The sequence below is a fragment of the Gopherus flavomarginatus genome, chromosome 1 (assembly GCF_025201925.1).
Source record: "Gopherus flavomarginatus isolate rGopFla2 chromosome 1, rGopFla2.mat.asm, whole genome shotgun sequence".
Classification (NCBI taxonomy): domain Eukaryota; kingdom Metazoa; phylum Chordata; order Testudines; family Testudinidae; genus Gopherus; species Gopherus flavomarginatus.
This window is the reverse complement of record NC_066617.1, coordinates 59,632,026-59,658,655: the sequence shown is the minus strand read 5'-3', so window position 1 is coordinate 59,658,655 and position 26,630 is coordinate 59,632,026. Positions and strand designations below refer to the sequence as shown.

At 42.6% G+C, this 26,630-nt stretch overlaps 1 protein-coding gene across 6 annotated transcripts in view; it reads right to left on the bottom strand.

The window, feature by feature from the left end:
- The window catches only part of TMEM117 (transmembrane protein 117), a 393,879-nt gene that overhangs the window by 168,095 nt on the left and 199,154 nt on the right, over nt 1-26,630 (bottom strand). For all 6 annotated transcript variants that reach the window (XM_050936249.1, XM_050936255.1, XM_050936256.1 and 3 more), the window contains one exon: nt 17,951-18,050. In XM_050936249.1, the coding sequence (XP_050792206.1) occupies nt 17,951-18,050 (100 nt within the window). The remainder of the gene's footprint in view (nt 1-17,950; nt 18,051-26,630) is intronic.

The following is a 26,630-nucleotide window of genomic DNA, read 5'->3' as shown; positions in this document are numbered from 1 at the left end:
CACTGCAATTAAACAGCCTCTTAGCTTGAGCCCCACAAGCCCAAATAAGCTGGCATGGGCCAGCCGTAGGTTTTTAATTGCAGTATAGACATACCCTCAGTGCTTAGATACTACAGTGAGCAGCAATCAGGGGCAGCTCTAGGCATTTTGCCGCCCCAAGCACGGCAGGCAGGCTGGCTTCAGCGGCTTGCCTGTGGAGGGTTGCTGGTCCCGCGGCTTCAGCAGACCTCTCGCAGGCGTGCCTGTGGGAGGTCCTCCGAAGCCGCAGGACCAGCGGCTCCTCTGCAGGCAAGCCGCTAAGGGCAGCCTGCCTGCCGCCCTCGTGGCGCTGGCAAAGCGCCCCCTGCAGCTTGCCGCCCCAAGCACGCGCTTGGCGTGCTGGGGCCTGGAGCCGCCCTTGGCAGCAATGCAGAAAATCCACAAAACAGATGACACAACAATGTGTTTCAGTTCATCCTATGTTAAGAAAATGGAGTTTTGTGACACTGGTTATTAATTCATATTCTAGTTCAGCAAGGCCCTGAGGCCCTAATCTGAATCAGGGCTCTGCCTGCACAAACTGATCTTTCCTATCCACTTAGAGTGGTGGTATCCAACCTGCAGCTTTAGCGGTGCTGCAACTCTCATTAGGTCAGATCTTCAGTTCCTGTTCTGTCCCATTCTTTGTGCCTCTTCCATGATGCAAACTGCAAAGATGGAAAATTGATATAACAGGGCAGCTGGGGATTGCCCTGGCACAGAGGAATTCTTGGGTGGAGTAAAGCCATCACAGTTGACTCTCTGCTACCCGCTCCTGGCCCCCACTAGCACAGTGGACATTCTGCAGCATGCCAGAGACAAGAAGAAGTAAGTCCACAATGTGCTGCACGCTGGTGATCCTGGACCAGTGTAAGATAGAGCAGGCCTAGAATTACAGCCCCATTTTGCAGCAGGGCAGTATCTCTACATTAAGGATTTGTCCCAGCATAGTTATACTGATTTGTAGTTACACTCATACAATTTTCCCTCATCTAGATAAGCCTATTGACCCAGTGATTAGGGAATCATACAGTTCCAAGCGCATATGGTCACTGGGCTGTTGGCTGTATGTGGAGCAGCCCCAGTGCAGCAACTCCTGACAATCATATCCATGTGAGTTTTGTACTGTAGAACTTGCTTCTATGGTTATGAAATTGCTTTTTGTGAAATCCTAGGTGGGCTACAGGCTGCTCATTAAGCAGACATTCTTTTGATTTGTAGGTAAAGTGTAGTGCACAGGACCTGAGTCTCCATTCTCTTAGCATAAATCCATTGATTATGGTGAGATTACTCAGGACAGGAGTAAACTCAGCCCAAGTCAGTGAAGAGTCAGGCCAAGAGTGATATTCAGAGCCCTGAGCCTGGCATGAGTGGAGGCAGCTCAAGGGTGGGCCAGTGGAAAAGTGGGTGAGATCCCAGGAGACCTATCAGGGAACAGTTCCCATTCACCTCTACAGAGGAACCTTATAAGTTGATCCAGGCACTAGGCTGGAGTAGTCTCCATCGAGCAGCTCCAATTGCTTCCCTTACGTCTCCTCAATTCTTTGCCCAGCTGAACTGGCATTTGGGTTTGGGTTTTCCCTCAAAGAAGGCATTTGGCAACACATTTTAGATACACCAGGGTGCTGCCATCAATGGAGACAAAGAAAAATAATAGTAATTACAATTGGGAACAGGGATATCATTGTGGTTCAAACACAGGACTGGAGTCAAGAGATTTAGGTTCTATTCTCAGTTCCACCAAAGACTTCCTGTGTGACCAAGGACAAGCCCCTTAACCGCCACATACCTCAGTTTGCAAAATGGGGACACCTAATGCATTCATCTCACAGGGTTGCTGTGAAGCTAAATTCCTTAGCTGTGAAATGCCAAAAAAAATAATAATGAAAAAAAAATCTACCAAGTACAGGAGCAGAAATTACTTTTGTGATATGCAGAGGTGTGCTGCTGTAAGAAATTGTAAAAATACCTTCTAATGGAGGTTTCAGAAGGTACTTTAAAAAGTTGAGTGAAACTCAGCAACCTTTCTATCTATTTAATTAAGTGCTTGAAGTTCCCATTTCAAGGCATGTAAAGCAATAATACAAAAAGAGCAAAGATGAGATGAGATTGATCTGTACCAAGCTCATTTTATTAAATACAATATTAAAATGAGATTCAGTGCAAATCACTGAACTTTTTCATTTTAATGTCTTTATTTTTAGAAAAAAACAGTTGTGTATTTAAGGTCCTGGGACCAAATTCACACCTGCTGTTACTTCCTATAGTAGAATTACACTAGGGTTCAGTTTAGCTTTGATTTACAGTCAAACCTCGCAATAACGCGCTCCGCCATAACGCGAAATCGCATATAACGCGATCATAAGTTGGCTCCCTTTAAGGCCTAAAACCAGTGATCCCCAATGCCATAGTGCCCATTGGGACATTGATGTGTCCCTGCCTAGTGCCCAGCAGGGGAGAGAAGCTGCGGCCCCGTGCCTGCCGGGGACAGGGAACTCCGAGGCTATGGGTGCTGGTGCTCTCTGTCCCCGGCAGGTGCAGGGCCACGGCTTCTCTTCGGCTTCAAGAGGAGCCGCGGCCCTGCGCCTGCCGAGGACAGAGAGCACCGGCATCCACAGCCCTGGAGTTCTCTGTCTCTGGCAGGCGCAGGGCCGTGGCTTCTCTCCAAGCGGGAGAGAAGCTGAGGCCCTGCACCTGCTGGGGACAGATAGCACCGGCGCCCGCAGCCTCAGAGTTCTCTGTCCCCGGGAGGCACGGGGCCATGGCTTCTCTCCTCTGCTGGGCACTAGGCACTAGTGGTACTAGGCACTAGGTGGAGCACTTCAATGCACCACATTGGGGACCACTGATTTAAACTGACCGGCTTGAAACCCCACTATATCACGACCTCGCATTTATTGTGATGGAATTTTTTGGACCCCAGACATTGCGCTATAGCAGGGTTTCACTGTACCACAAGCCATCTGTCACAGTTTCAGGGCAATTTCATCTGTCTCCCCCACACCATGGTCCATTCCAGGAGTGCCCAGTCAGATCTCAAGTCTCCAGCCAGTATCTGTCTCTGGGCAGCGACCCCTGCCCTCACTACCTTCTGACTGGGGGATTTTAAGGCTGTACAGCCCATCTTACACTGTGATACCCCCAGCAAGCCAATGTGCCTACAGGCCAGCACCTGTGCATGGCTTTCTCTCTCCAAGGGCTATGTACAGTGTGTTGCCAGAAGTTACTAGCTACTACACAGCGCTTTCTAAGGGCAGGTCTACACTATGGGGCTAAGTCAACCTAATTATGCAACTCCAGCAACGTCACTAAGGTAGCTGGAGTTTGCATACCTTAGGTCGACTTAGTGCGGTGCCTACACTGCACTGGGTCAATGGGAAAAACTCTCCATCGACTTACCTTATGCTTCTCGTTCCAGTGAAGTACCGGAGTTAACGGGAGAGCGATCGGTGATTGCTTTACTGGGTCTTCACTAGACCCACTAAGCAGGTTAATGAGTGAAGACATAAGCCTTCATACGAGTGGGAGGAGGTAAGGACGGTCTGGATCCACAAGGTACTAAGGTGTTGCAATACTGAGTGCACCTAGAAGATCACTGGAACAATATGAGACCCACAAAGCCTGAGTTAGGTGCCTAGGTTCCCTATACAATGCATGGAGAGAGACAGGCACCTTACAACCTCCAGTGGATCAATAGCTGTGTGTCAATCCCCTGGTAAGTGGAGACAAGCCCTAAGCAAGCACATTCATTCTTAAGGGAAAAGTAATAGAGAGAACATAATAAAGACAAAAGACACATTTAAACACACACTAAATCTATCAGGAGTCACCCATTAGTTTTATGTGATCCTAGTAGGCCAAAGTGTTTCCAACTCTTCCTCAAAATGTGGGTCCTTCCTTGGACAGAAGCTCCTGTCTGGTTGCTGGATCGGAAAGATAGCCCTGAGTCAGTTTAAACCCAGCCTTTTTACATCAAAAACCCATTCTTTGCCTATTGGTCTCTGGAATACCCAGTTTGTATCAGTATACGCAAACCTCCCGAGAAATGGTACCTGTCTGGAGGTGTTTACTGCCTGACTCACCTTAATCACTCTCCTTTATTTTTAATTCCTGGAGGAGCTGGTAACACCCCACCACCACCTCTGCCCCCAGAGTTGCATGCAATCTCTGGTCCACAGTAATACATAAACCATTCATAAAACTTAATACACTGTTTCCCCAAAGCTACTGCATGGAGTTGCAGTATCTGTCATACTATCTAAAGTTTTTCTACATCAGTCACATGAACATAATGAATCTCTAGTCTTTCTTCAGCAGAACACACAGACTTTGAGCTCGTGTCCAAAAAATCTTACACTCTTCCTATGGTTTGACTTTAATGATGACTCAGACAATGAACATCAGCCTAAGTTTGGCTGTTCCTAAAACTTCTTTGCTGAGACCTCTCATCCTAGCCCTGGGCTCTCTCATTCACCTCCCCTATAGTCTAGGTGGAGTTAATGAGTTGCACTGCCACAGCAGAATGTCATCAGCTTGTTGCAGGTTTCCAATAGCTGCTAATTGGATAGGTTAACAGAAGAACTCTGCCACCCTATTACAGCCCAACCCTGTAGTACCTAAACACTGCACAGGAAAATTATGTCTGCACTGGGATGGATGTAAGCATATCCTAAAATGCTTTTCTGAAATCAGGGCCTATGACTGTAGTGAATAGTTTTATGGTAATGCCAGATACTTTTTTCTTAGGTCTTGGAGCTGGGAGTTGTTAGCCACAGTTTCTGAGTCTGATTTTATTTTACACCTTAGGCTAATTCTAGTGTAAATACTGTTGGGTAACAGGACAGTACAGTTTACAATGGTACTCTGTAATATCCTGGGTACTTAAAAGAGTTTCCTTTTCACCTCAGATACAGTCTAAACACATTGTCCCCACAATCACAGCGCTGGGGTGAAATCCTGCCCCACTGAAATCAATGGGATTTTTGCCATTATTTCCATGGGAGCAGGATTTCATGCTGATATGTAAGCTGAAGAGGTTAATGAGTGAAGACATAAGCCTTCATACAAGTGGGAGGAGGTAAGGACGGTCTGGATCCACAAGGTACTAAGGTGTTGCAATACTGAATGCACCTAGAAGATCACTGGAACAATATGAGACCCACAAAGCCTGAGTTAGGTGCCTAGGTTCCCTATACAATGCACGGAGAGAGACAGGCACCTTACAATGTGATCTACAGAAACTAGCATACTAGGGGTATGGCTAGACTTGCAGCTGTACAGTGCTGGGAGTTAAACCTGTCTTCGTACAGCTGAGTGGGGAAAGTGCTGCAGTCTGTCCACACTGACAGCTACCAGCGCACTGTCATGGCCACATTTGCAGCATCTGCAGCGGCATTGGGAGCGGTGCATTATGGGCAGCTATCCCAGTGTTCAAGTGGCTGCAACGTGCTTTTCAAAAGAGGGAGGTGGAGTGGAGTGTGACAGGGAGTGTGGGGGGAGAGAGAGAGTGGATTTTTGGAGCCGACACTGTGTCAGCAGCTGCTTTGCAAGTTCCGACTCCGTCCCCCAGCCCTCTCACTCACTGAAACCAAAGAACAGCTGTTTTTTAACTCACAGTCCAGATAAGCACCCTCGCCGAAACGGATCCCCCTCACTTGCTGCGCTGCTTCTCTCCTCAAGCCCCCTCCCTCCCCCTCTCTTCAAGCAAACACTAGCTGTGGGTGTTCCAAAGGGAGCCCCCCTGCCTCTGCTCATTCACAGCAAACAGTAGCTGTGTTTGTTTTTTTGATAAGCAGCTCCGGAGCCCAGAGTTCACAACAAAACAAAGAGAGGCATCACAACAAAACAAAGAGCGGGACTGTCATAAACAGATAGCTAAGGGTTAATGTTCTTTTACCTGGAAAGGAGTAACCTGAAACACCTGACCGGAGGACCAATCAGGAAACAAGACTTCTTCAAATCTGGGTGGAGGGAAGTTTGTGTGTGAGTCCTTTGTTCTTGGTCTTCTGCCTGTACTCTCTCGGCTATGAGAGGATTTTTCTGCCTCCTGCTTTTCTAATCTTCTGTTTCCCAGTTGTAAGTACAAAAGATAAGATAGTGATTTATATGGTTTTTATTTTGTATTTACATGTGTGTACTTGCTGGAGTGTTTTGAAGTGTGTTCTTTTGGAATAAGGCTGTTTATCCATATTTCTTTTAAGCAATTGACCCTGTGTTTGTCACCTTAATACAGAGAGACCATTTTTACGTATTTTTTCTTTCTTTTTATATAAAGCTTTCTTTTTAAGACCTGTTGGAGTTTTTCTTTAGTGGGGGACTCCAGGGAATTGAGTTGCAGCTCACCAGGGAATTGGTGGGAGGAAGAAGTCAGGGGGAAAAGAAAATCTCTATGTGTTAGATTTACTAGCCTGACTTTGCATTCCCTCTGGGTGAAGGGGGGGGGTGGAAGAGAGATTAGATATCCCGGTGCTTGTGTTTTCCAGGACTGGAGACTGGGAGGGTGGAATCTCTCTGTTTAGATTCACGGAGCTTGCTTCTGTGTGTCTCTCCAGGAACCAGGGAGGGAACACCTGGAAGGGAGAAGGGGGGGGAAATGGTTTATTCCCCTTTGTTGTGAGACTCAAGGGATTTGGGTCTTGGGGTCCCCAGGGAAGGTTTTTGGGGGGACCAGAGTGCCCCAAAACACTCTAATTTTTTGGGTGGTGGCAGCTTTACCGGGTCCAAGCTGGTAACTAAGCTTGGAGATTTTCATGCTAACACCCATATTTTGGACGCTAAGGTCCAAATCTGGGAATTATGTTATGACAGGGACCTTCACTTAAAAGGATTATGGGAAGCTTCCGGAGGTCAGTTACAGCATACTAAGATTATTCCCTGTTTACACTGGCAGCTCAGCACAGCAGCAGCAGCGCTATACTCTTTATTCCTCTCGGGGAGGTGGACTACAAGCAGCGCTGTATGTGCCTTGCCAGTGTGGACGGGGAGTGAGTTACAGTGCTATAAAGCCACCAACAGCGCAGTAACTCTCAAGTGTAGCCAAGGCCTAGGTGGGAAGCCACCTAAGCTAGCCAGTGGGAGATGCTAACCAGAAGGTTGTGCCCTCAGCCCCACCCTTCTCGCAGAGCTTGGCACTAAAATCCTGGCTGCAGGAAGGCACCTATTTCTGCTTGTGATCCTCAGCCAGGAACCCTTATCCTGGAGTCAGGTGACTGAGGTGCCTAAGTTGAGAGTGAGTTAGGCACTTCCCTTGCTTCACACTGGGAGGATGACGTAGTGGGGGCAGCAGCACCAACCTTATCAGTTTTTTTTAGCCCAGTGGTTAGATCACTCACTGGGAAGGCGTGAGACCAAGGTTGAATTCCGAGTCTGACAGATCGGGGAGCAAGGATTTGAACAGAGGTTTTCTAACTCTCAGGAGAGTGCCCCAACACTGGGCTATGGGCTAGTCTAATATGGTGCGCTCTCCCTCTCTCTTCTGGTGAAGTCATTCCACTGTGTGTGGGTACATCAAGAATTTTTTGGCCAGTGAAAGAGACAGCTTGAGGCTTGCTCTATAGCTTAGTGGTTAGGGAATGAACCTGGGGAGTGAGAAATCCAGCCCCCCCTACTCCAACAGCTATTTAATTATTTATACAAAGCTTGATGGTTTCAGTAGTAGCGATTGAGACACTCCCCCCCCCCAACACACATACGTTGGAAGATGTGATGCGCTCAATGCTAGAAGCCCCCTATTTAAATCCCTTCTCTACCTCAGGCAAAGGAAGGATTGACCCTGGCTCTCCTGCATCCCAGGGGAAGTCTCTAACCACTGGGCTAAGGGTTATAAGGTACAGCAGCAGCACCACCTCCATCTGGATTTTGAATGGGGTCTGATCCCTTAAGTGTGCTCTGAGCTCACCTACTGGATCAGGGGCCACAGGTGAGAGAGATGCTCTTCTGCCAATCTTCTCCTGTTTCGTGGATTGCACTGGGGCTTAGGAGGGAGATAGGGGCCCAGACTCCTAGAGTGAGGCAGCAGTGTACGTGCCCAGAGGCAGAAACATAGGTGCCTAGGGAAATGTTACCTTGAAAGCTTAGGTGCCAAGTAAGGTTCAGCACCTACAGGGTTAGGTGGCAGCGGAGCAGTTCTGTGGATTGCAGTAGAGCCTAAAGCTGGGATTTAGACACCCAGGTGCCTTTGTGGATTTGGGCTGAGGCACTTGCATCGACAAAGATGCTTCCAGCTGCTTCTTCAGACTTTACAATGAAGTCCTGGTTGTATATAGCCAGCCAGCTTCATTATAACACATTTAAAGACCAGATATGTTCTCTCTCTTTCTCTATCAGTTTCAAATGTATAATTTCCACTGTGCAAAAGCATCATCTTGTGAATCAAGAGTGACGTGATGGTACATTATCAGTACACATAGCATCTTGATTTCCTCTTTCCCCTGCCCGGGGTTTCAGATATCTCATTTTACAAACCCTGAAGGAATTTAGGATTAAAGAAAAACTTTGCTGTGTGCCGCTGCCATCTGCTGCTAATCTCTCCCTTTGGAAGATGCAGGGGGTCTTATTTGATCATATATTTAGTCCACTGCAGTTCTTCAGCTCAATTTGCATGGTCGACTGAATCCTTCTCTTATGATAATATCACCTTGCTGCTCCAAATTTGGTACAAGTCTGCTCATTATGCATTTTGGCAGGTTTTTTGAGGCTGTTGGTGAAGGCTTCAATTCCAGCACTAGCAAGAAAATTATCCTTTATTTTTCTGTCAATGTAAAAGGTTTGTGCATGCTTCAAGTCAGCCATTAGGTTACAGAGTCAGACAACTGTTCTCGATAGGATATGTTCCATGTTAGAGAACAGAAGCTGAACTTGTTCTGAAGAGATCTAAGAAGAGATGGCTAATGGGCTATTTCCAGAGCCACCTCTATATCCACTCAATTGCCCACACCTTCACAGTGTAAATGAAGAACACATCACATCTGAGTGTAGGATTGCTGGAAACAGCCATGCAAGGAATTCTGAGTGTAGAATTGCTGGATGGTTATTGTATTTGTTATTATATTTATTTTTGATGGTACATATTTTTAGTTTCCAACGTATTTAATTAAAATAAACCACCACAATGTATGTCAAAAGAGAACATTTAGTGCCATAGAGACAAATATTTGTTTAAATGAAGACCAGAAAGAACTTTAAACTAAAAAGGATGTGTCCATAAATATATTACAAAGAAGCACACATTGGTTTTCTTCTTTAATCATCAAAAGTGGGAGGAAGAAAGGGCTCAAAAGCACCAACACAAAGTCCATCGGGGAAGAAAAGGAATTCTGATATAATGGAAAATTTACGATCTCAGGACACATCTTTTTTGCCATGTTTTCCCTTTTCTGTCTGAGCATTATTTCACAAAGAAAAGGCTGAAAGAGATTGTCCTCATCATTAAGATACAGAAAAACAGCAGACTTGATCCTATAGCTACTGAAGATAGTAGGAAGCTTGACATTGACCTCAGTGGGTTCAGAATCTGGGCAAACATGCCTAAATATCTTCTAGTCTAAGATAAGGGTAATCCTAGACTATAACGATTCTTAAAGTATAATGATTCTTAAAGTACCCTTATCTTAGACCTATCTACTTTAAGTAGATTCTTAAAGTAGATAGGTCTAAGATAAGGGTAATCCAAATATTTGGCTTTAGGGTCACAACTGCAGGGTCCAGAAGAAAACCACCATAACCTCCAGGCACAGCATTGTACAACGGTCTAGGTGTGCACCATGGAGAGGGAGGTGAGCCTTGTTCAGAAGCATCTAGTATGGACCATGGTAGGGTGGCAGGATACTAGACATAATGGACAAGTGGTCTGCTCCAGTATAGAGATTCCTGTGTTATTTTCAAACGTGTGCATGGCTTTCTTACAGAGAAGCTTGCAGTGCTGAATAAATTCCATTGCAAATAACTACCTCCAGGAAACAGGGATAGAAACATACATGAGGGTAACATGTCTAGGTTGTCTTTGATCACAAAGATAATTAGAAAACTAATGCTGAAAAAAATATGTCTTAACAGCCTTTGATCCAACAATCAAGAAAAGTTGTTTTCATCTGCATCTGTCCTAGGTAAGTTTTATAACTATAGGGCCTCTCTCAACCCATTAGCATCTTCTGGCCTTGTACTTTTGGATGATTAAAGGGAGGTTAAGTCCTCTTCTGGCCCAATAAAACTTTGCTGGATTAGGGTTTTGATCTTTTACTACACAAATGCTGCAGGGGAATGTATGAGTTAGCTGCAGGACTGCCTATTAACCTGTTCTTTAATCAGAAATCCCTCAGGCATTGGACTGAGCCCTGGAAAAGGGGAAGGAAGAAGTGAGAGAGAGAGAGCGAGCACTTGACACCATGTATGCTTCTATGAATGGGCAGAATCTCGTTGCCTCCACTGAGGTCATTAGATACATCCGTGTGCAGTGTGGTTGAGTTTAGCAACATCTATCATCCATTCCGCTCCTTCCATTTCATGCTTCACAGTTTAATTTCATTTCCACCTCTGAAGTACAGCAGAGTTGTTCACTATCCTGTTTTTCAGATGCTACTTCAAATTCAATTACAGCTTTATTCTGTCATTTGATGTCAGTGAAAGAGAAACAATCAAAAAGATTGACACTGATCATAATCTGAATTGTCATGCCCAACCCTTGACAGAATAATGAGTTAGAGGTGATGTCAGTCACTCCAGGGTTCATGACATGCCAAACTGCGATGGAAGGTGCAGCAAAAATGGTAGTTCTTTCACTGTTTGTGAATGAGGCAATATGCAGTACTCTGCAGAACAAATTTCTCTGCTTTTCTCACCATATGTGTGGACAGATGGATTACTCTTTCACTCACACACAATTTTAGGGTGAATATTTGTGTTAATTGGCTTTCAGCTAGGCAAACCCAATATTTCGGTAACATTTGTGTCTGTCCAAAACCTACTGCTAGAGAACAAAGACAGTATCTCAGGAATTTTACTATTTCTGTAGAATATGTTGCACTTTATTTTTGCATACAAAAATGCATTCTGTTTAAATTCAGCCCTGTAGTAAAGGAGATTTCTCTTTCAACCACTTTATAATTTTATTTTTGTCCGTTTGGGCTGTAGTATATTTTAGCACAGGCTATTTTCAGAAACTGAAAAGTTTTTGCAGCATCAAGTGGAATTCCTTTTCTGCTCAATTTGTTTTAATAAACCGTAACAAAACATATACATTAACAGATAAAAGAAAAACAAAGATGTGGTGCAAACTAATAAGTGCATGGTAGCCGTGTGTCCTTCATTCCTCTAGCATGTCGAGATAGGCAAGCTTGTGTGAGAACAAATGAGGATGAAAATAATCTTCTGTTCTAATAGACACAAAAGCTGCATTGTGAAAAAATATCATTTTAAAAGTTTGTTCTCCCACTTTCTTCAACTAAATGCAGACTTTTGAAATCACGATAACAAAATAGACACAAGTAAGTGTGTTCCAACACTGTAAATAAAACACATTCTTGCCAATGAGATATGCAGAACTATTTAAAAATTGAATTCTGGGCAATAAGTAATAAGTTACTCTTACTACAAAGAAGAGCAACCGATAAAACAATCTGAACAAAGCTTACACCTACTATTGATATATCAGAAGGTTAAATTAAGCAACTGGTTTATTAAAATATAATATACATGCTGTATTACTTGAACCGACACCACATCATACATTCAAGTAGTGTGTGGGTGAGGAATATATTGCTAACACGGTTGAAACACAGAGCTAAGCAACTTACTCAGCAGTTACTGATAGACAAATTCTTCCATCCAAAAATACAGAGGTTATATAGTGGCCTGAGTCTATATTGTACGGAAGGGATGCAGAGAGTCTGCACTGCAACAGGACTATCTGGAGGTATTCTGGCCTACTGAACCTCTGTCTCTGGAGAGTTATGGGCTGGGCACATCAGAGCAGGAGCTCTGCCACCATTTCAAAAGTGAAGCATACATTCCGCCCATCTGACACCTGGACAAGTGCAGAAGGGTGGGGTAGTCAGTGTCTTGTCTGCAACCCTCCCTTCTCAGACCCATTTGGACAATCTAACACTGCGGGCAGACCTCAGGAAGTACAACTATAGCCAGCCACTATGCAGCGGCAGAAAGGGAGAGCGGCTCTTTGCCATGCTCCCTGCTTGCATGCCTAGGGCTCAGCCAGCTCTTTTAAACTTAATGAGAGATTCTCATTGACTTCAATTGGAGCTGGATCAGATCCTGACACAGAGTGAGCAAATGTCCACAAGGACTGGCTTTAGGAGGTAAATTCTGATGTCCATATATGAATCACGCAATTTTTCCAAAGTATACTCTTCTCTTTCAAATATTTTTCTTACATTAGGATCCTAAGACAACTTCTAAGAAATGTCTTGCCGCGTGTTAGAATCAGGGGCGGCTCTAGGCATTTTGCCACCCCAAGCATGGCAGGCAGGTTGCTTCGGCGGTTTGCCTGCGGAGGGTCCGCTGGTCCCGCAGCTTCGGTGGACCTCCCGCAGGCACACCTACGGAAGGTCCTCCGAAGCCGCGGGACCAGCGGACCCTCTGCAGGCAAGCCACCGAAGGCAGCCTGCCTGCCGCCCTCGCGGCTCCGGCAGAGCGTCCCCCGCGGCTTGCCGCTCCAAGCACATGCTTGGTGTGCTGGGGCCTGGAGCCGCCCCTGGCTAGAATAGCATTTTTTCTTATTCATTTTGCAAATGAAAGTCCACAACTCATTCTGACATTATCAGTGCTGATGTCTGCCACCACCAATTCAACGGAGCATGGGGATCTGAACTCCAACAGGATTCCAGTACAAAAAAAATGAGAATACCATCTGCATTTTCTCATCTTATACTTAATAGCATAGGCATGGCTGACTTTTAGTTATTGCAGAAGCCTCTTACGCACATTAGAATATAATGGTTACAGTAAACTAGAACCTGCCACAAAACTGGATGTTTCTGTCCTTTTTTTCCTCTGTATTGCTCTGCCAGTATTGGAAGACTTCTCAGACTGCAAAGTGCCTACAAATCACTTGTGCCACTTCAATATATCAGTACTGTGATTAGCATTCACAAAGTTGTTAAGCAAGTCCAAATAGCCAGAAGAGCATGATACCACACCTGTTCATAGCTAAAATGATTTGCCGTGGCTTCCAGAGGAGTGGACAGGAATGGTCACTGAGATTAATGGTAGAATAGGAGAGGTTCCTAAATTCTGCGATGGATTTTTCCACATAAATATTCAAGTTCTAGGGGAGACTTTCATGTTCATGGCTTTCTCCTGCCACCATACCTCAGTCTGCCTCCTGCTGACACTGCTACTGGTGCTTTCTTGATGCTGTTAGGCCTAGTTGCTCTGAAGCACTGCCATTGCTGTAGTCTGCTCTTGCCACATTGTGTGCCACAAAGTGGACTGATAGACTGACCCAGCAGCAGCAGTCTCACTATTCATTTTTGCTTTAAGGCTTTGCCCATGTGAATTCAGATTTTTGCAAGTGAGAATTTGCACATTTCAAAAGTTTGGAAAAACTATCATTCCCCCCCAGGGAATGCTGTTGTTTGTGAATAAAAATAAGTTGAAATTCTATAGAGAAGTAAGTGTTCCCACATTAGCTCTGTGCAAGAGCACATCTCCTTTGTAATGAAACACTTTGTTGCCTCTAAAATCAAATGGCCCTTTTAGTGGAAATCAGTGAAAAACTGAAGGGAAGCCACAAACCACTTTGCTTTTTGTAGTGATCTACCTTCAAATTCAACATATCACAGTGGAAGGAAGCAGAGAATGAGCTAACATGCGTAACATCCTCAAGTGTTTTTAATATGCTTGGCAATGAGGGCTACAGGGAGAAAGAGAGATTCACATATGAAAAGAGAGTCCAGGATGCTAAAGCAGCAAAGAATCCTGTGGCACCTTATAGACTAACAGACGTTTTGGAGCATGAGCTTTCGTGGGTGAATACCCACTTCTTCAGATGCATGTGGTGGAAATATCCAGGGGCAGGTATATATATGCTAGCAAGCAAGCTAGAGATAACGAGGTCAGTTCAATCAGGGAGGATGAGGCCCTGTTCTAGTAGTTGAGGTGTGAAAACCAAGAGAGGAGAAATTGGTTCTGTAGTTGGCAAGCCATTCACAGTCTTTGTTCAATCCTGAGCTGATGGTGTCAAATTTGCAGATGAACTGAAGCTCAGCAGTGTCTCTTTGAAGTCTGGTCCTGAAGTTTTTTTGCTGCAGGATGGCCACCTTAAGGTCTGTTATAGTGTGGCCAGGGAGGTTGAAGTGCTCTCCTACAGGTTTTTGTATATTGCCATTCCTAATGTCTGATTTGTGTCCATTTATCCTTTTCCGTAGAGACTGTCCAGTTTGGCCGATGTACATAGCAGAGGGGCATTGCTGGCATATGATGGCGTATATTACATTGGTGGATGTGCAGGTGAATGAACCAGTGATGGTGTGGCTGATCTGGTTAGGTCCTGTGATGGTGTCGCTGGTGTAGATATGTGGGCAGAGTTGGCATCGAGGTTTGTTGCATGGATTGGTTCCTGAGCTAGAGCTATTATGGTGCGGTGTGCAGTTACTGGTGAGAATATGTTTCAGGTTGGCAGGTTGCCTGTGAGCGAGGACTGGCCTGCCACCCAAGGCCTGTGAAAGTGTGGGATCATTGTCCAGGATGGGTTGTAGATCCTTGATGATGCGTTGGAGGGGTTTTAGCTGGGGGCTGTATGTGATGGCCAGTGGAGTCCTGTTGCTTTCTTTCTTGGGTTTGTCTTGCAGTAGGAGGCTTCTGGGTACACGTCTGGCTCTGTTGATCTGTTTCCTTATTTCCTCGTGCGGGTATTGTAGTTTTGAGAATGCTTGGTGGAGATTTTGTAGGTGTTGGTCTCTGTCTGAGGGGTTAGAGCAGATGCGGTTGTACCTCAGTGCTTGGCTGTAGACAATGGATCGTGTGATGTGTCCGGGATGGAAGCTGGAGGCATGAAGGTAGGCATAGCGGTCGGTAGGTTTTCGATATAGGGTGGTGTTAATGTGACCATCACTTATTTGCACTGTGGTGTCAAGAAAGTGGACCTCCCATATAAATTGGTCCAGGCTGAGGTTCATGGTGGGGTGGAAGCTGTTGAAATCATGGTGGAATTTTTCCAGAGCCAGACGTGTACCCAGAAGCCTCCTACTGCAAGACAAACCCAAGAAAGAAAGCAACAGGACTCCACTGGCCATCACATACAGCCCCCAGCTAAAACCCCTCCAACGCATCATCAAGGATCTACAACCCATCCTGGACAATGATCCCACACTTTCACAGGCCTTGGGTGGCAGGCCAGTCCTTGCCCACAGACAACCTGCCAACCTGAAACATATTCTCACTAGTAACTGCACACCGCACCATAATAACTGTAGCTCAGGAACCAATCCATGCAACAAACCTCGATGCCAACTCTGCCCACATATCTACACCAGCGACACCATCACAGGACCTAACCAGATCAGCCACACCATCACTGGTTCATTCACCTGCACATCCATCAATGTAATATACGCCATCATATGCCAGCAATGCCCCTCTGCTATGTACATCTGCCAAACTGGACAGTCTCTACGGAAAAGGATAAATGGACACAAATCAGACATTAGGAATGGCAATATACAAAAACCTGTAGGAGAGCACTTCAACCTCCCTGGCCACACTATAACAGACCTTAAGGTGGCCATCCTGCAGCAAAAAAACTTCAGGACCAGACTTCAAAGAGACACTGCTGAGCTTCAGTTCATCTGCAAATTTGACACCATCAGCTCAGGATTGAACAAAGACTGTGAATGGCTTCCCAACTACAGAACCAGTTTCTCCTCTCTTGGTTTTCACACCTCAACTACTAGAACAGGGCCTCATCCTCCCTGATTGAACTGACCTCGTTATCTCTAGCTTGCTTGCTAGCATATATATACCTGCCCCTGGATATTTCCACCACATGCATCTGAAGAAGTGGGTATTCACCCATGAAAGCTCATGCTCCAAAACGTCTGTTAGTCTATAAGGTGCCACAGGATTCTTTGCTGCTTTTACAGATCCAGACTAACACGGCTACCCCTCTGATACCTGACTCCAGGAGGCTAGTGGCCTCTGAACTCAGACATTTGCATAGCAGCCTAACTTGTCAACTGTTTTATACAATGATTAAAGTGATAATACACAGTGCTGCATGTTACTTTGGAGGAGGTGGGCGAACAGCTGACAAATTGGAACACTGCCTAATGTACTGTGCCCAACACATAATCCACCATTTGAACCATGAGCAACATATCTACAATAGACATGACCCCAATCTATTTGGTTTAGATCATGCCTCATCTTTCCTTGCATAGCTGCTTAACTCTGTGGAAGTCCATAAAAGAAGGACCATGCTAATGAGGTTCAGACTCAGCCATGAGTTTTATTACTGGTTTGATAGAAAGACACGTAAAATGTCAACATCAAGTCCACAGATCAGCTGTGCAATGTATTATTCTAAACCTGTTCAGATGGATGATTTGACGTGTACTTGGTTTTCATGGCCACCTTTCATAGAGGATAATTTGTCTTGGACAAGCCACTGACACTTACTGTACAATATGTTGAAAAAAATCCTTGATGCTGCTCCAAATATATGGAAGTTAGAAGATAAATGGGGAGAAACTCAGATGATTCCCCAGGGACTAAGAAATGGTACCAGCAGTGCTTGCTCCTAATTCTTACAAATACCCCAAGATTCTTTCTATTCTGGTACTTTGTTTTCAATGCTTTACTTTACTTTGTTTTCAATGATTACTAACTAGACATGTCAAATGCTGACACTTTCTCCCCATGTGTCTGTACTCCTCTGAAATATGTTCAGAGCTGTATTTCCTGCATTAATGGAAAAGCAACTTGAACACTGCTGACTCTTTTGGGGTCACAAATTGAGGCACCCTTGACTGGTTAGAGAAAGTAACACTGCCTGAAAAAGAAAATGGCAATTGAATTTCAATGAATTCTGCAAAGTTAAAATCGTAGGTGCTACTTCTCTCTGCAGCGCCACCATTGACATCAGTGGTGGCAGAATGAGATCTCTCTCAAAATAAATCTTGCCTGTGTTCAAATTAAACCCTTCAATTATTTAAATCAAAAGAATTTAAAAAATCTTACTTACTTTAAACTATTCGTGCTGTTTTTTAAAAACTGTGTTTCTTGCAGCTCAGACAAATAAATATATGAGTAAATTCACTTTGGTGTGTAGCTAGTTGTCACTTTCCCATTCTCATGCATTGCTAACACGTTTGATTTGCAAACATGGCCAGGGAACATGCTTTTTAAAAATGGTTCATTGGAATTTAAAGCAGCTTCATGAAAACATGTAATCTTAGGTTTGTAAAAGTTTATTTTTATAAAAACCTAAATATGGGGCAAATTTAATCTGGTAATGTCCTTTTAGATGGCTTTTTCCAGGCAACATCTGAGTGTATATTAGATATATTATTGGTTTTCTTCCTTTTCCTGCTTCATTCTTAGAATCAGTTTGCTTAGTCAATTCTTCCTCTTCAGCTTTCTCCTTGTCACTAGAGATGGAGACTGTACTGTTACTTGCTTTTTCACTTTGCCACTGTGTTGTCTTGGTGCTACTTCAAAGCAAAAAAGGGGCCCAACTCTGCTTCCATAGAATTCAATGACAAAACTCCCACAGACATCAGAAGAGTAAAATTAGGCCCCAATTCATTTTAACGGGCTCTCCTTTGGATTCCCAACTCATTACCAAACCCTGCCATTGTTACTTTTGTACTTGTCTGAGTTGAAACATTGTTCAGATTTCAAGGGGTTCCGGATTTTTTTGCTTTAATCAACAGTTATACAGTTTTTGTGTTTTGCATTTAAAATGTGGTATTAATTTTCTTACCATCCAAGCTGTGACAAAGTCTCCCATCCAAGTCCCCACTGCAGCAACCTTCATAAAACTTTCATTTCTGATGCCCATAAAGTCTGTTATGATGTATGCCCTGTGAAAATAAGCACACAGACTGTAAGTTACACACATTCATTTGTTTTATTGAGGGAAAAATATTTTTAACATGAAAGATTTTCCAGCTTTTGAATGATCACATTGTCGGCCAGATCTCACATCTACAGGGGTCAGTTCCTATTAGAGATGGAGAAGTGAATATGGTTGTACAACCGTGTCATTTTTTTTTAAGCCAAAAGATTGACAAAAGCTTCTGAAGACTGTAAGAAGAGTTCTACACTTTTCACCACTCCCTGAGCACAAACAGAATGGTAGCATTCTGTCAATTGGAAAGCTCCTACAAAAAATAAAGTCTTTTCATCACTCTTTAAAAATAATTGAGCCACCTGACCTTAAATTCTGTGAGTTGTATACCCATGAGTCTTTTAACTTAAGAGAACAAATACCCTTCATTTAATTCTAGTGAGAAGCAATTGTCTCATGTTCTTCTTAAATTTCAAAATCTCCATGGACATACTTATCTAAAAATGAACAGAAATGTATTTTCACACACATTAAGCTACCTTCAGGGAAGGACTGTGAGTTAACAAAAAACAAAACAAAAAACCCCAAACATTCTACTCAAGCAATGGAGCAAATGGAATATGTAATATCACACAATGGTCTTCTATCCACTTCAAGCTCAGTATAAAAGGGACAAGTTGGGAACAACCTATACCCATGCTAAATTTGAAGTATCTTTCTTACTCATAGCTTAGAGCATATATATTTCCTTTGTTAGCAATCCTGGTTTATTTTTTAAAGAAAAGCTTGTTCTAACTCACTCATTGATGTAAGAGCTAATACGTTGAACAAAGATACCTGTATCTTTTCAAGTAAACATGTATTTACAGGCTTCTTAAAATAAAGGACTATATAAATGTTACGCATGTTCAAGGATGTGGATGATGAAGCCAACTGACTAACAACTTCTTGGAAACTAGTGTTATCTATTTTGCAAATCTATCTAAATGCTTATTATGCATCCATCACAATAGTATCCAGAAACTTATGGGCCAGATCCTGCAATTGTATCCATGCAGGTGGACCCCTGTACCTATGTGGAGCCCCATTAAAGTCAAATTTTGCCTGCATGGATCCAGTAGAAGGATCTGGCCTTGTATCTGTATTTGGAAACAGAGTTACAGTGTGTGGTAATAACCTACTTTTAGTGCACAGATGTATGGCCTGGCACACCATAATGGCTCTTGAATTAAACACTAATTTAGAGATATCTTAGCTAGTGTGTCATTAACAAAGCAAACCATGATGATGTCTATTATGTTAATCAGCTGAACAGCATGTAAATGTAAGCTTAGATTTCCTGTTGGACTGCTCAAAAAAGAGAGATGTTTTAAGCAATTTTTAAATATGTCCCATAAAGTTAAATTAAACATATGTTTATTTTTTCCCTTCTCTGCTGTCTATTCTCAACATCTAACACACTGCCACTTCTGAAAACCCCAAAATACTCAAGCCAGGGTGCCTAAAGTGAGAGTATTAACAAAACAGACAGTGATGATGCTAGGGTTGCCAATTTTGAAATCTGGAGATTTCATCACATAACAATCTTTAATTCAAGATTAATCTTTTAATTCCTGGAGACTCCAAGCCAATCCTGGAGGGCTGGCAACCCTAGATGATGCCTGGTGTATAGATGACTGGACAAAAAAAAAAGGGCCTGATTCTCCACGTCCTGTGTCATCTTGTGTAAAGTTGGAGTAAAGCAATGTAATTCTGACTGGTAGCCTATCAGAACCATTTTCAATAGGTGTAGCAAATGACTACACAAGGTACTGAGAAGCATAGTCTCCCACCCTCTCTGAAAATCAGGCCACTTATTTAGTTTCTGTAGCTTACGGGCCTGGAATGGCCTTCTGGAGAATTTCCTTATGTGGTTCTATGTATCTTCATCTTGCAGCCCCCAGAGGAGGAGTGTGCAAGAGTTGAGAAGGAAAGCCACCCACAGGCAGTTGTACAAGCCTGCTGTAAATTAGTGTAGCCCTGGGCTGCACCAGCCACTGAAACAGGCAGAATTAGAAAGCCATTAAAGCTACTTTTACATCCCCATCTCCACAGCTGGGAAATCTGTTCTGCCCTTCCTAAGAAGCACAGCACAGAGTCTGAGCAAAGGTCACACTGACCCCGATAAAATCCACACATGCTGTGAAAGGTCAAACTTGTTTTTTTCTGGGGTTTGGCTTTATTAAGAACATAAACCTCAGGCACACCAACCTTTCTTATAAACTGGCCCTATTAATAAGACACACCTTCCACAATGAATTAGCAGAACTTGCTCAACCAATTTCAACAGGTTCTAATGTCTGAGACAGAGTGGTACCCATATATAGACTCATTAACTCACAAATGCTGAAAGGTCCCTTTCTGAAGGGCTTTATTTAAAAAAAATCTGCATAAACATATTTATAATTAATGCAGAATTGACTGCTATGCTGTGCAATTGTGCCAGGACTGGATCACATTGTGAAAACTCCAAGAACTCAAATGAATCCTGGTACCAAATGCAGACTGTTAATCAAATGACAAACCAAATACTAAAGGACAAGCATTATAATACTCAATTAAGCAGCACAAAAAAGCAGGCATCAGAATCTCTGTCAGAAGAAAGAAAGAAAATTCTGGCACCATTTCTTAGGTGTCAAGAAGCAGATTTCACAACTGCAGTGACATGGACATTGAAAGATTATCTGAATGAAACAACTTCAAGAGCATTCACTATAGCTGATGCAGTACATCAGACAGCTTCTCCTGAGGAAATGAAGTATACAATGATCATCACTTTGATACTGTGATCAGGGGAATTTACCACAATAATGTAAATTAATTCAAGAAAATATATCCCGCCACACACATCTCCCTGAGATTTGAGTAGGGGAGTGAGAATTCTCTGAAAAGGTCAGAAATGCATCCTGAAACCTTGCACCAAGGTTGCAAACCCTTCTGATGCAGAAAAAGAAGAATACAACCATAAGGAAGAGGAACAATGTTGAGTTTAAAGTAGGATCTTGGGGATTTAGTAAAGAGAAAGGACTTCATAATGGCTGGTTCTTGGTTGTTCCAGTCAGTCTCCCTCTGAGATCCAAGAGAATAAGGCATGCTGGGAAATAAATTTATAAACAATACCCCTTTCTCAGTATTGCCAACCCCAAGCATTCAAAAATCATGTCACGCTCTAAATCATGAGACTGGCTTAAAAATATTTTTTAAAATAATACATTTGAGATACTTTTTCTCTTCTGTTTTTTGAGCCTTTAAACTTCATATTTTCAAACTTCTTTCCACAACCTTGATGCCTAGAAATTAACTTACTTTTTTTAACAAAAGTAGAAATTCTCAATTAATCACCTGACACCATGAATCATAGAATTAGCAAAATGTAGGGCTGGAAGGGACCTTGAGAAATCATAAGGTCCAGCCCCCTGCACTGAGGCAGAACCTAGCAAACCTAGATCATCCATGACAGGTGTTTGGAAGTCTATTCCATTGTTTTAACTACCCTGTTAGAGTTTTTCCTAATATCTGACCTAAATCTCCCTTGCTGCAGACCCCATTATTTCTTGTCCTATCTTCACTGAGAACAATTAACTACTGTCTTCCTTATAACAGCCCTTAAAATATTTGAAGACTGTTATCAGGTCCCCCTCAGTCTTCTTTTCCCAGAACTAAATATGCTCATTTTTTGAACCTTTCCCCATAGGTCAGGTTTTCTACACCCTTTATCATTTTTGTTGCTCTCCTCTGGACTCTCTCCAATTTGTCTACATCTTTTTTCAAGTGTGGTGCCAAGAATAGTACCCAGTACTGAAGCTGAGACCTCCCCAGTGCCATGTAGAGTGGGACACTTACCTCCCAAGTCTTACATACAACACTCCTGTTAATACACCCCAGAATATTAACCTTTTTTGCAGCTGCATCACGTTGTTGACTCATTCAGCTTGTGATCCACTATAACCCCTCAATCCCTTTCAGCAGTACTATTAACTAGCCAATTATCCCCCATTTTGTAATTGTGCATTTGATTTTTCCTTTCTATGTGCAGTACTTTGCGCTTGTCTTTATTGAATTTCATCTTACTCATTTCAACCCAATTCTATAATTTGTCAAAGTTGTTTTCAATTCTAATCCTGGCCTCCAGAGTGCTGGCAATCCCTCACAACTTGGTGTGGTCTGCAAATTTTACAGCACTACAGCTCCACTTCAGTACCCAAGTCATTAATGCAAATATTGCATAGTACTGGACCTAGGACTGACCTCTGTGGGATGCCATTATATATGCCCTCCCAGTTTGACAGCAAAACACTGATAACTACTCTTTGAGTATGGTCTTTCAATAAGTTATGCAGCCACCTTATTGTATATTTAATCTAGATCACATTTCCCTAGTTTGCTATTCAGCATGTCATGGGGATCTGTGTCAAAAGTCTTACTAAAATCAAAATATATCACATCTACTGCTTCTCCCTTATCCATTGGGCCAGTAACCCTGTCAAAGAAGGAAATTAGGTTGGTTTTGCATGATTTGTTCTTCACAAATCCATGCTGGCTATTACTAATCCTATTATCCTCTAGGATAATTGGTTTTTAATAATTTGTTCCAGTATCTTTCCAGTTATTGAAGTTAGGCTGACTGGTCTATAATTCTTGGGTCTTTTTTGTTCCCCTCTTTAAAGATGGGTACCACGTTTGCCCTTCTCCAGTCCTCTGGTATCTGACCTGTCCACCAGGAGTTCTCCCGTATAATTGCTAGCAGTTCCAAGATGGCTTCAGCTAGTTCCTAAGTACCCTAGGGTGAATTTCATTAAGCTGTGCCAACTTGAATACATGTAATTTATCTAAATATTCTTTAACCTGTTCTTTCCCTATTTTGGCTAGCATTCCTTCCTCCTTATTGTTAATATTAACTGTGTTGAGTATTTGGTCATCATTTTTAGTGAAGACTGAAGGGCAACAGGCATTAAACATCTCGACCTTCTTGATGTCATCAGTTATTAGCTCTCCTTCCCTGCTCAGTAGAGGACCTACACTTTTACTTCATCTTTCTCTTGATCCTAACATAGTTCAAGAACCTTTTCTTATTTTCCTTTTATGTCTCTTGCCAGGTATAACCCATTTTGTGCCTTACCCTTTCTGGTTTTGTCTGTATATGCTTGTGTTATTCTTTTGTACTCCTCCTTAGCAATTCTTCCATGTTTCCACTTTATGTAGATTCCTTTTGGATTTTCAGGTCATTAAAGAGCTTTTGATGGAGCCATATTGGCCTCTTACTACTCTTTCTAGCTTTCTTTCACAGAAAGATAATTTGCCGTTGTGCCTTTAACATTGTCTCCTTGAGAAACTGCCAGCTCTCCTGAACTCCTTTTTCACCTGGATTTTCTTCCCATGGGACCTTACCTACCATTTCTCTGAGTTTGTTAAAGTATGCTTTAGCTGAGGCTTTAAAAAGAACAGAAACTTTCTTGAGATTCATGGTAAAATTGTGAATGGTGACAATAATGCCCAAATATGGAGAAAGACCTGGAAGGCGTCAGGGTGTACTACTGATGGCCCCTTGGAAGCTGAAGTCAAGCAAACCCATTTGCTTTATTTTTTGGTTTTGTCCTCATCCTTTGGCTTTGTATCAATTTTGGGCCAGGCACCTCAAAAACAGAGCTTTAGTCAGAATATTTTTTGTTGTTTCAGAGTAGGGGAAATATAAAGTCTGCAGTCACCTGGTTGCATAAAATAAAGTGTGGAGCACCCAGGAAGGAGAACTTTTCAGCTCACCAGTTTCAAAGTGCCATTTTCTATCCGACCTGCAACAGTAGCCCAAAGTATTTCCATTTTATCACACAAACACACACACACACCCTACATGCTGTTAATATATAATAATCTGGTGTAAATGATGCACTTGATTTTAAAAATAATTAAGGCCTAATTTAGATATAATGTAGAGGAGTATCAAATTATGAATTATAATTAAAGTAATAAATTATTATAAAGATGCTATTAAGCAATATAACATGTATATATTTTTAGCTCTATTCATTAACTACAAATGAAATAAAGAACTTCATCTGAAATATCAGGAATATCTGGCTTTGCTATTGCTTCATTAGAAATGACAACAGAAGTGCACTACTTTCTATTCCTTTTTAATGCTAATGGCATAAAATTATTCTGTTTCTTTTATGTTCTACTTGAACAATTTTCATTTGAGAACACAACAAAATAGGGGACCGCAGAAATTTGGCCACTATTAGGAATACAAATATTTATTTGGTTTCAGTTACTGCGGTTGAGAGATATTCTCAATTTTCAAAGTTTTAATTAAAATGCATATTTTCTTTAAAGTACACTGCACCATTATTTGACCTTGAAGGATATATTTGCACAGTTCTGCACAAGCGATTAACTTTAACATAGCAAAATCCTCATGTGCATGGAAAGACGCAAGTTTGAGACAAAATTCTCCTTTGCAGGATTCAAACTGATCTCCACTGATGCTCACCACTAGTGATAGCAATGGTGGAAAGTATGTAATGTAGATGGGGATTTTTACCAACATGCCATCCAACTCTGCTTACAGCTCAGAGCAGGGTGAGATGAGACAGTGGTAAATAAAACCTTACCCTATGTACATTACAGCTTCCATCAGCTGCCATTGATGGAGCTGCACCAGTGGCGAATCATGGGTCCCCCTTTTGGTAGTGCAGATAAGGCAGTAAAGGACAGAGGTACCTCTTCACCTATGACCAAATACTTAGACTGGACACTCAGATATCATTTTTTTGGGCAAATAAGAATCTGAAAAGTCTAGATGGTGGGGAAAAATATCAAGAGAAAGTTTTTATAGTATGATCAGTGCTCTTTTATAGTATCATCAGTGCTTTATGATTCCACATCCACAGAATTTGACACAGAATCTACTCTCTGCTTCTGAATTGTACTTCACAATCCAAGCTTTTCTTTAAAAAAAGCTCCTAGCACTCCAAGTTGTGGAGAAACTCTTCCAAATGTGAAACAAATACAAAATGATGCAATCATGTCTGACAGCCTCAAGCAATAGTTCTGAGAGCCATGAATTTATCTCAGTTGGGAGTTATATTTTCAACATTTGGTTTCAAAGTTAAGTGCCAATATTTTTAACTATTTAGGAGAAATTTCCCATTAATGTGTTTATCTTGCAGCTTCAAACTGCCTTCTGCTCCTTCCCAGGTACCAGAAAATCAATTTTCTACTCCTTAGTTGCCTGAACTTCCTGCTTCTCTCACCCCTCACAATGCTGTTCTGTATTTTCATGCAAAATATGAAGCACAGTGAAAATCGAAAAAAGGGGAGACAATGTAATACCAATATTAAATCCAGTTTATGACACATGGGGGAATGCTGCATTGATCGTATTATTCATTTTCATATTTAATTCACTACAACCCTCATGTTTTAAATTTATCGGATGCTGCCACAGAATCTTCAGCCTGAACTGGAGCTTTACAGGATGAAGACTCCATGCTGCAGAAGTTACATCTAGTTTGCTGCAGAGTACTGGGGCTTTCATTGTCAGCGGTCTGTGGAGGACAGAACTACATTGTCACAGTAGGGTTGAAGTGAGGAACCCACAACTAAACCAGGTGATCTGAATATTCCATAAGATACCAGAGTGTTCTGATATTCACCCTCTAGTATGCACCCCAGCTGGAGCCAGGCCAGCCAAGCTAACAAAGATAGTGTTACCATTGCCTCATATTCATGTTTCAGGGCAGTATTCATAGACATAGAATTCTCTCCAAAGCCATCCAACATACACATTTAAAAAAACAATAGGAATTTCTCTCCAGCTCCCCAACTCTTGGAAGGCACTGTAAGAACCAGAACAGAAGCTTAAGAGAAAGGTGTGATATAATTTCAGTGCAGATATAATATCTTGACATCACAAAACAGAGATAAAAAGAGGTACTTATCTCCCCTTCTCCAAAAACAAAAAACACCAGAAAAAAGCAAAGTGAATTGGTCAAGCAAAAGTCTGACAGCAAGAGAACATGGAGTTGCTGCCCTATTGGTATAATAGGCAGTGAAATACATCCCACCATGGAAAGCCTGTAAAAGTTTATGCATCCCTTCACCCCAATGTACTATTATTATTTATTTGTACTGCAGTAGCACCTAGAACCAATCAGTCTGGGACCAGGATACCATTGTGATAGCAACTGCACAAATGTCATCAATGACCAGGGGATGCAGAGCACCACTTAAAGTGTGTGGGTGGGCATCAATTTCCTCTTCCACCTCTTATCCTCCTCTTCCCATCTCAGGCCCAGCACCACCACTAGCACATGGTGATCCAGGACACCCCTGATCCATGAGCCTCTACTCCCACCTCCCCAAATTTGAGCGAGTGGCATTGTGGCTCATGGGGTTGCAGAGCCATTCAGCCTGACCACTTTTTGGTTGGGCCAAACCTATGACTGCGTGGCCCTCTCGGCTCCATGACATACAAAATGATAGTTCCTGCTCCAGAGATCCTACAATCTACTGTATGATGAAAAACATTGTCTCAATAAAGCCATGAACGGAGAAA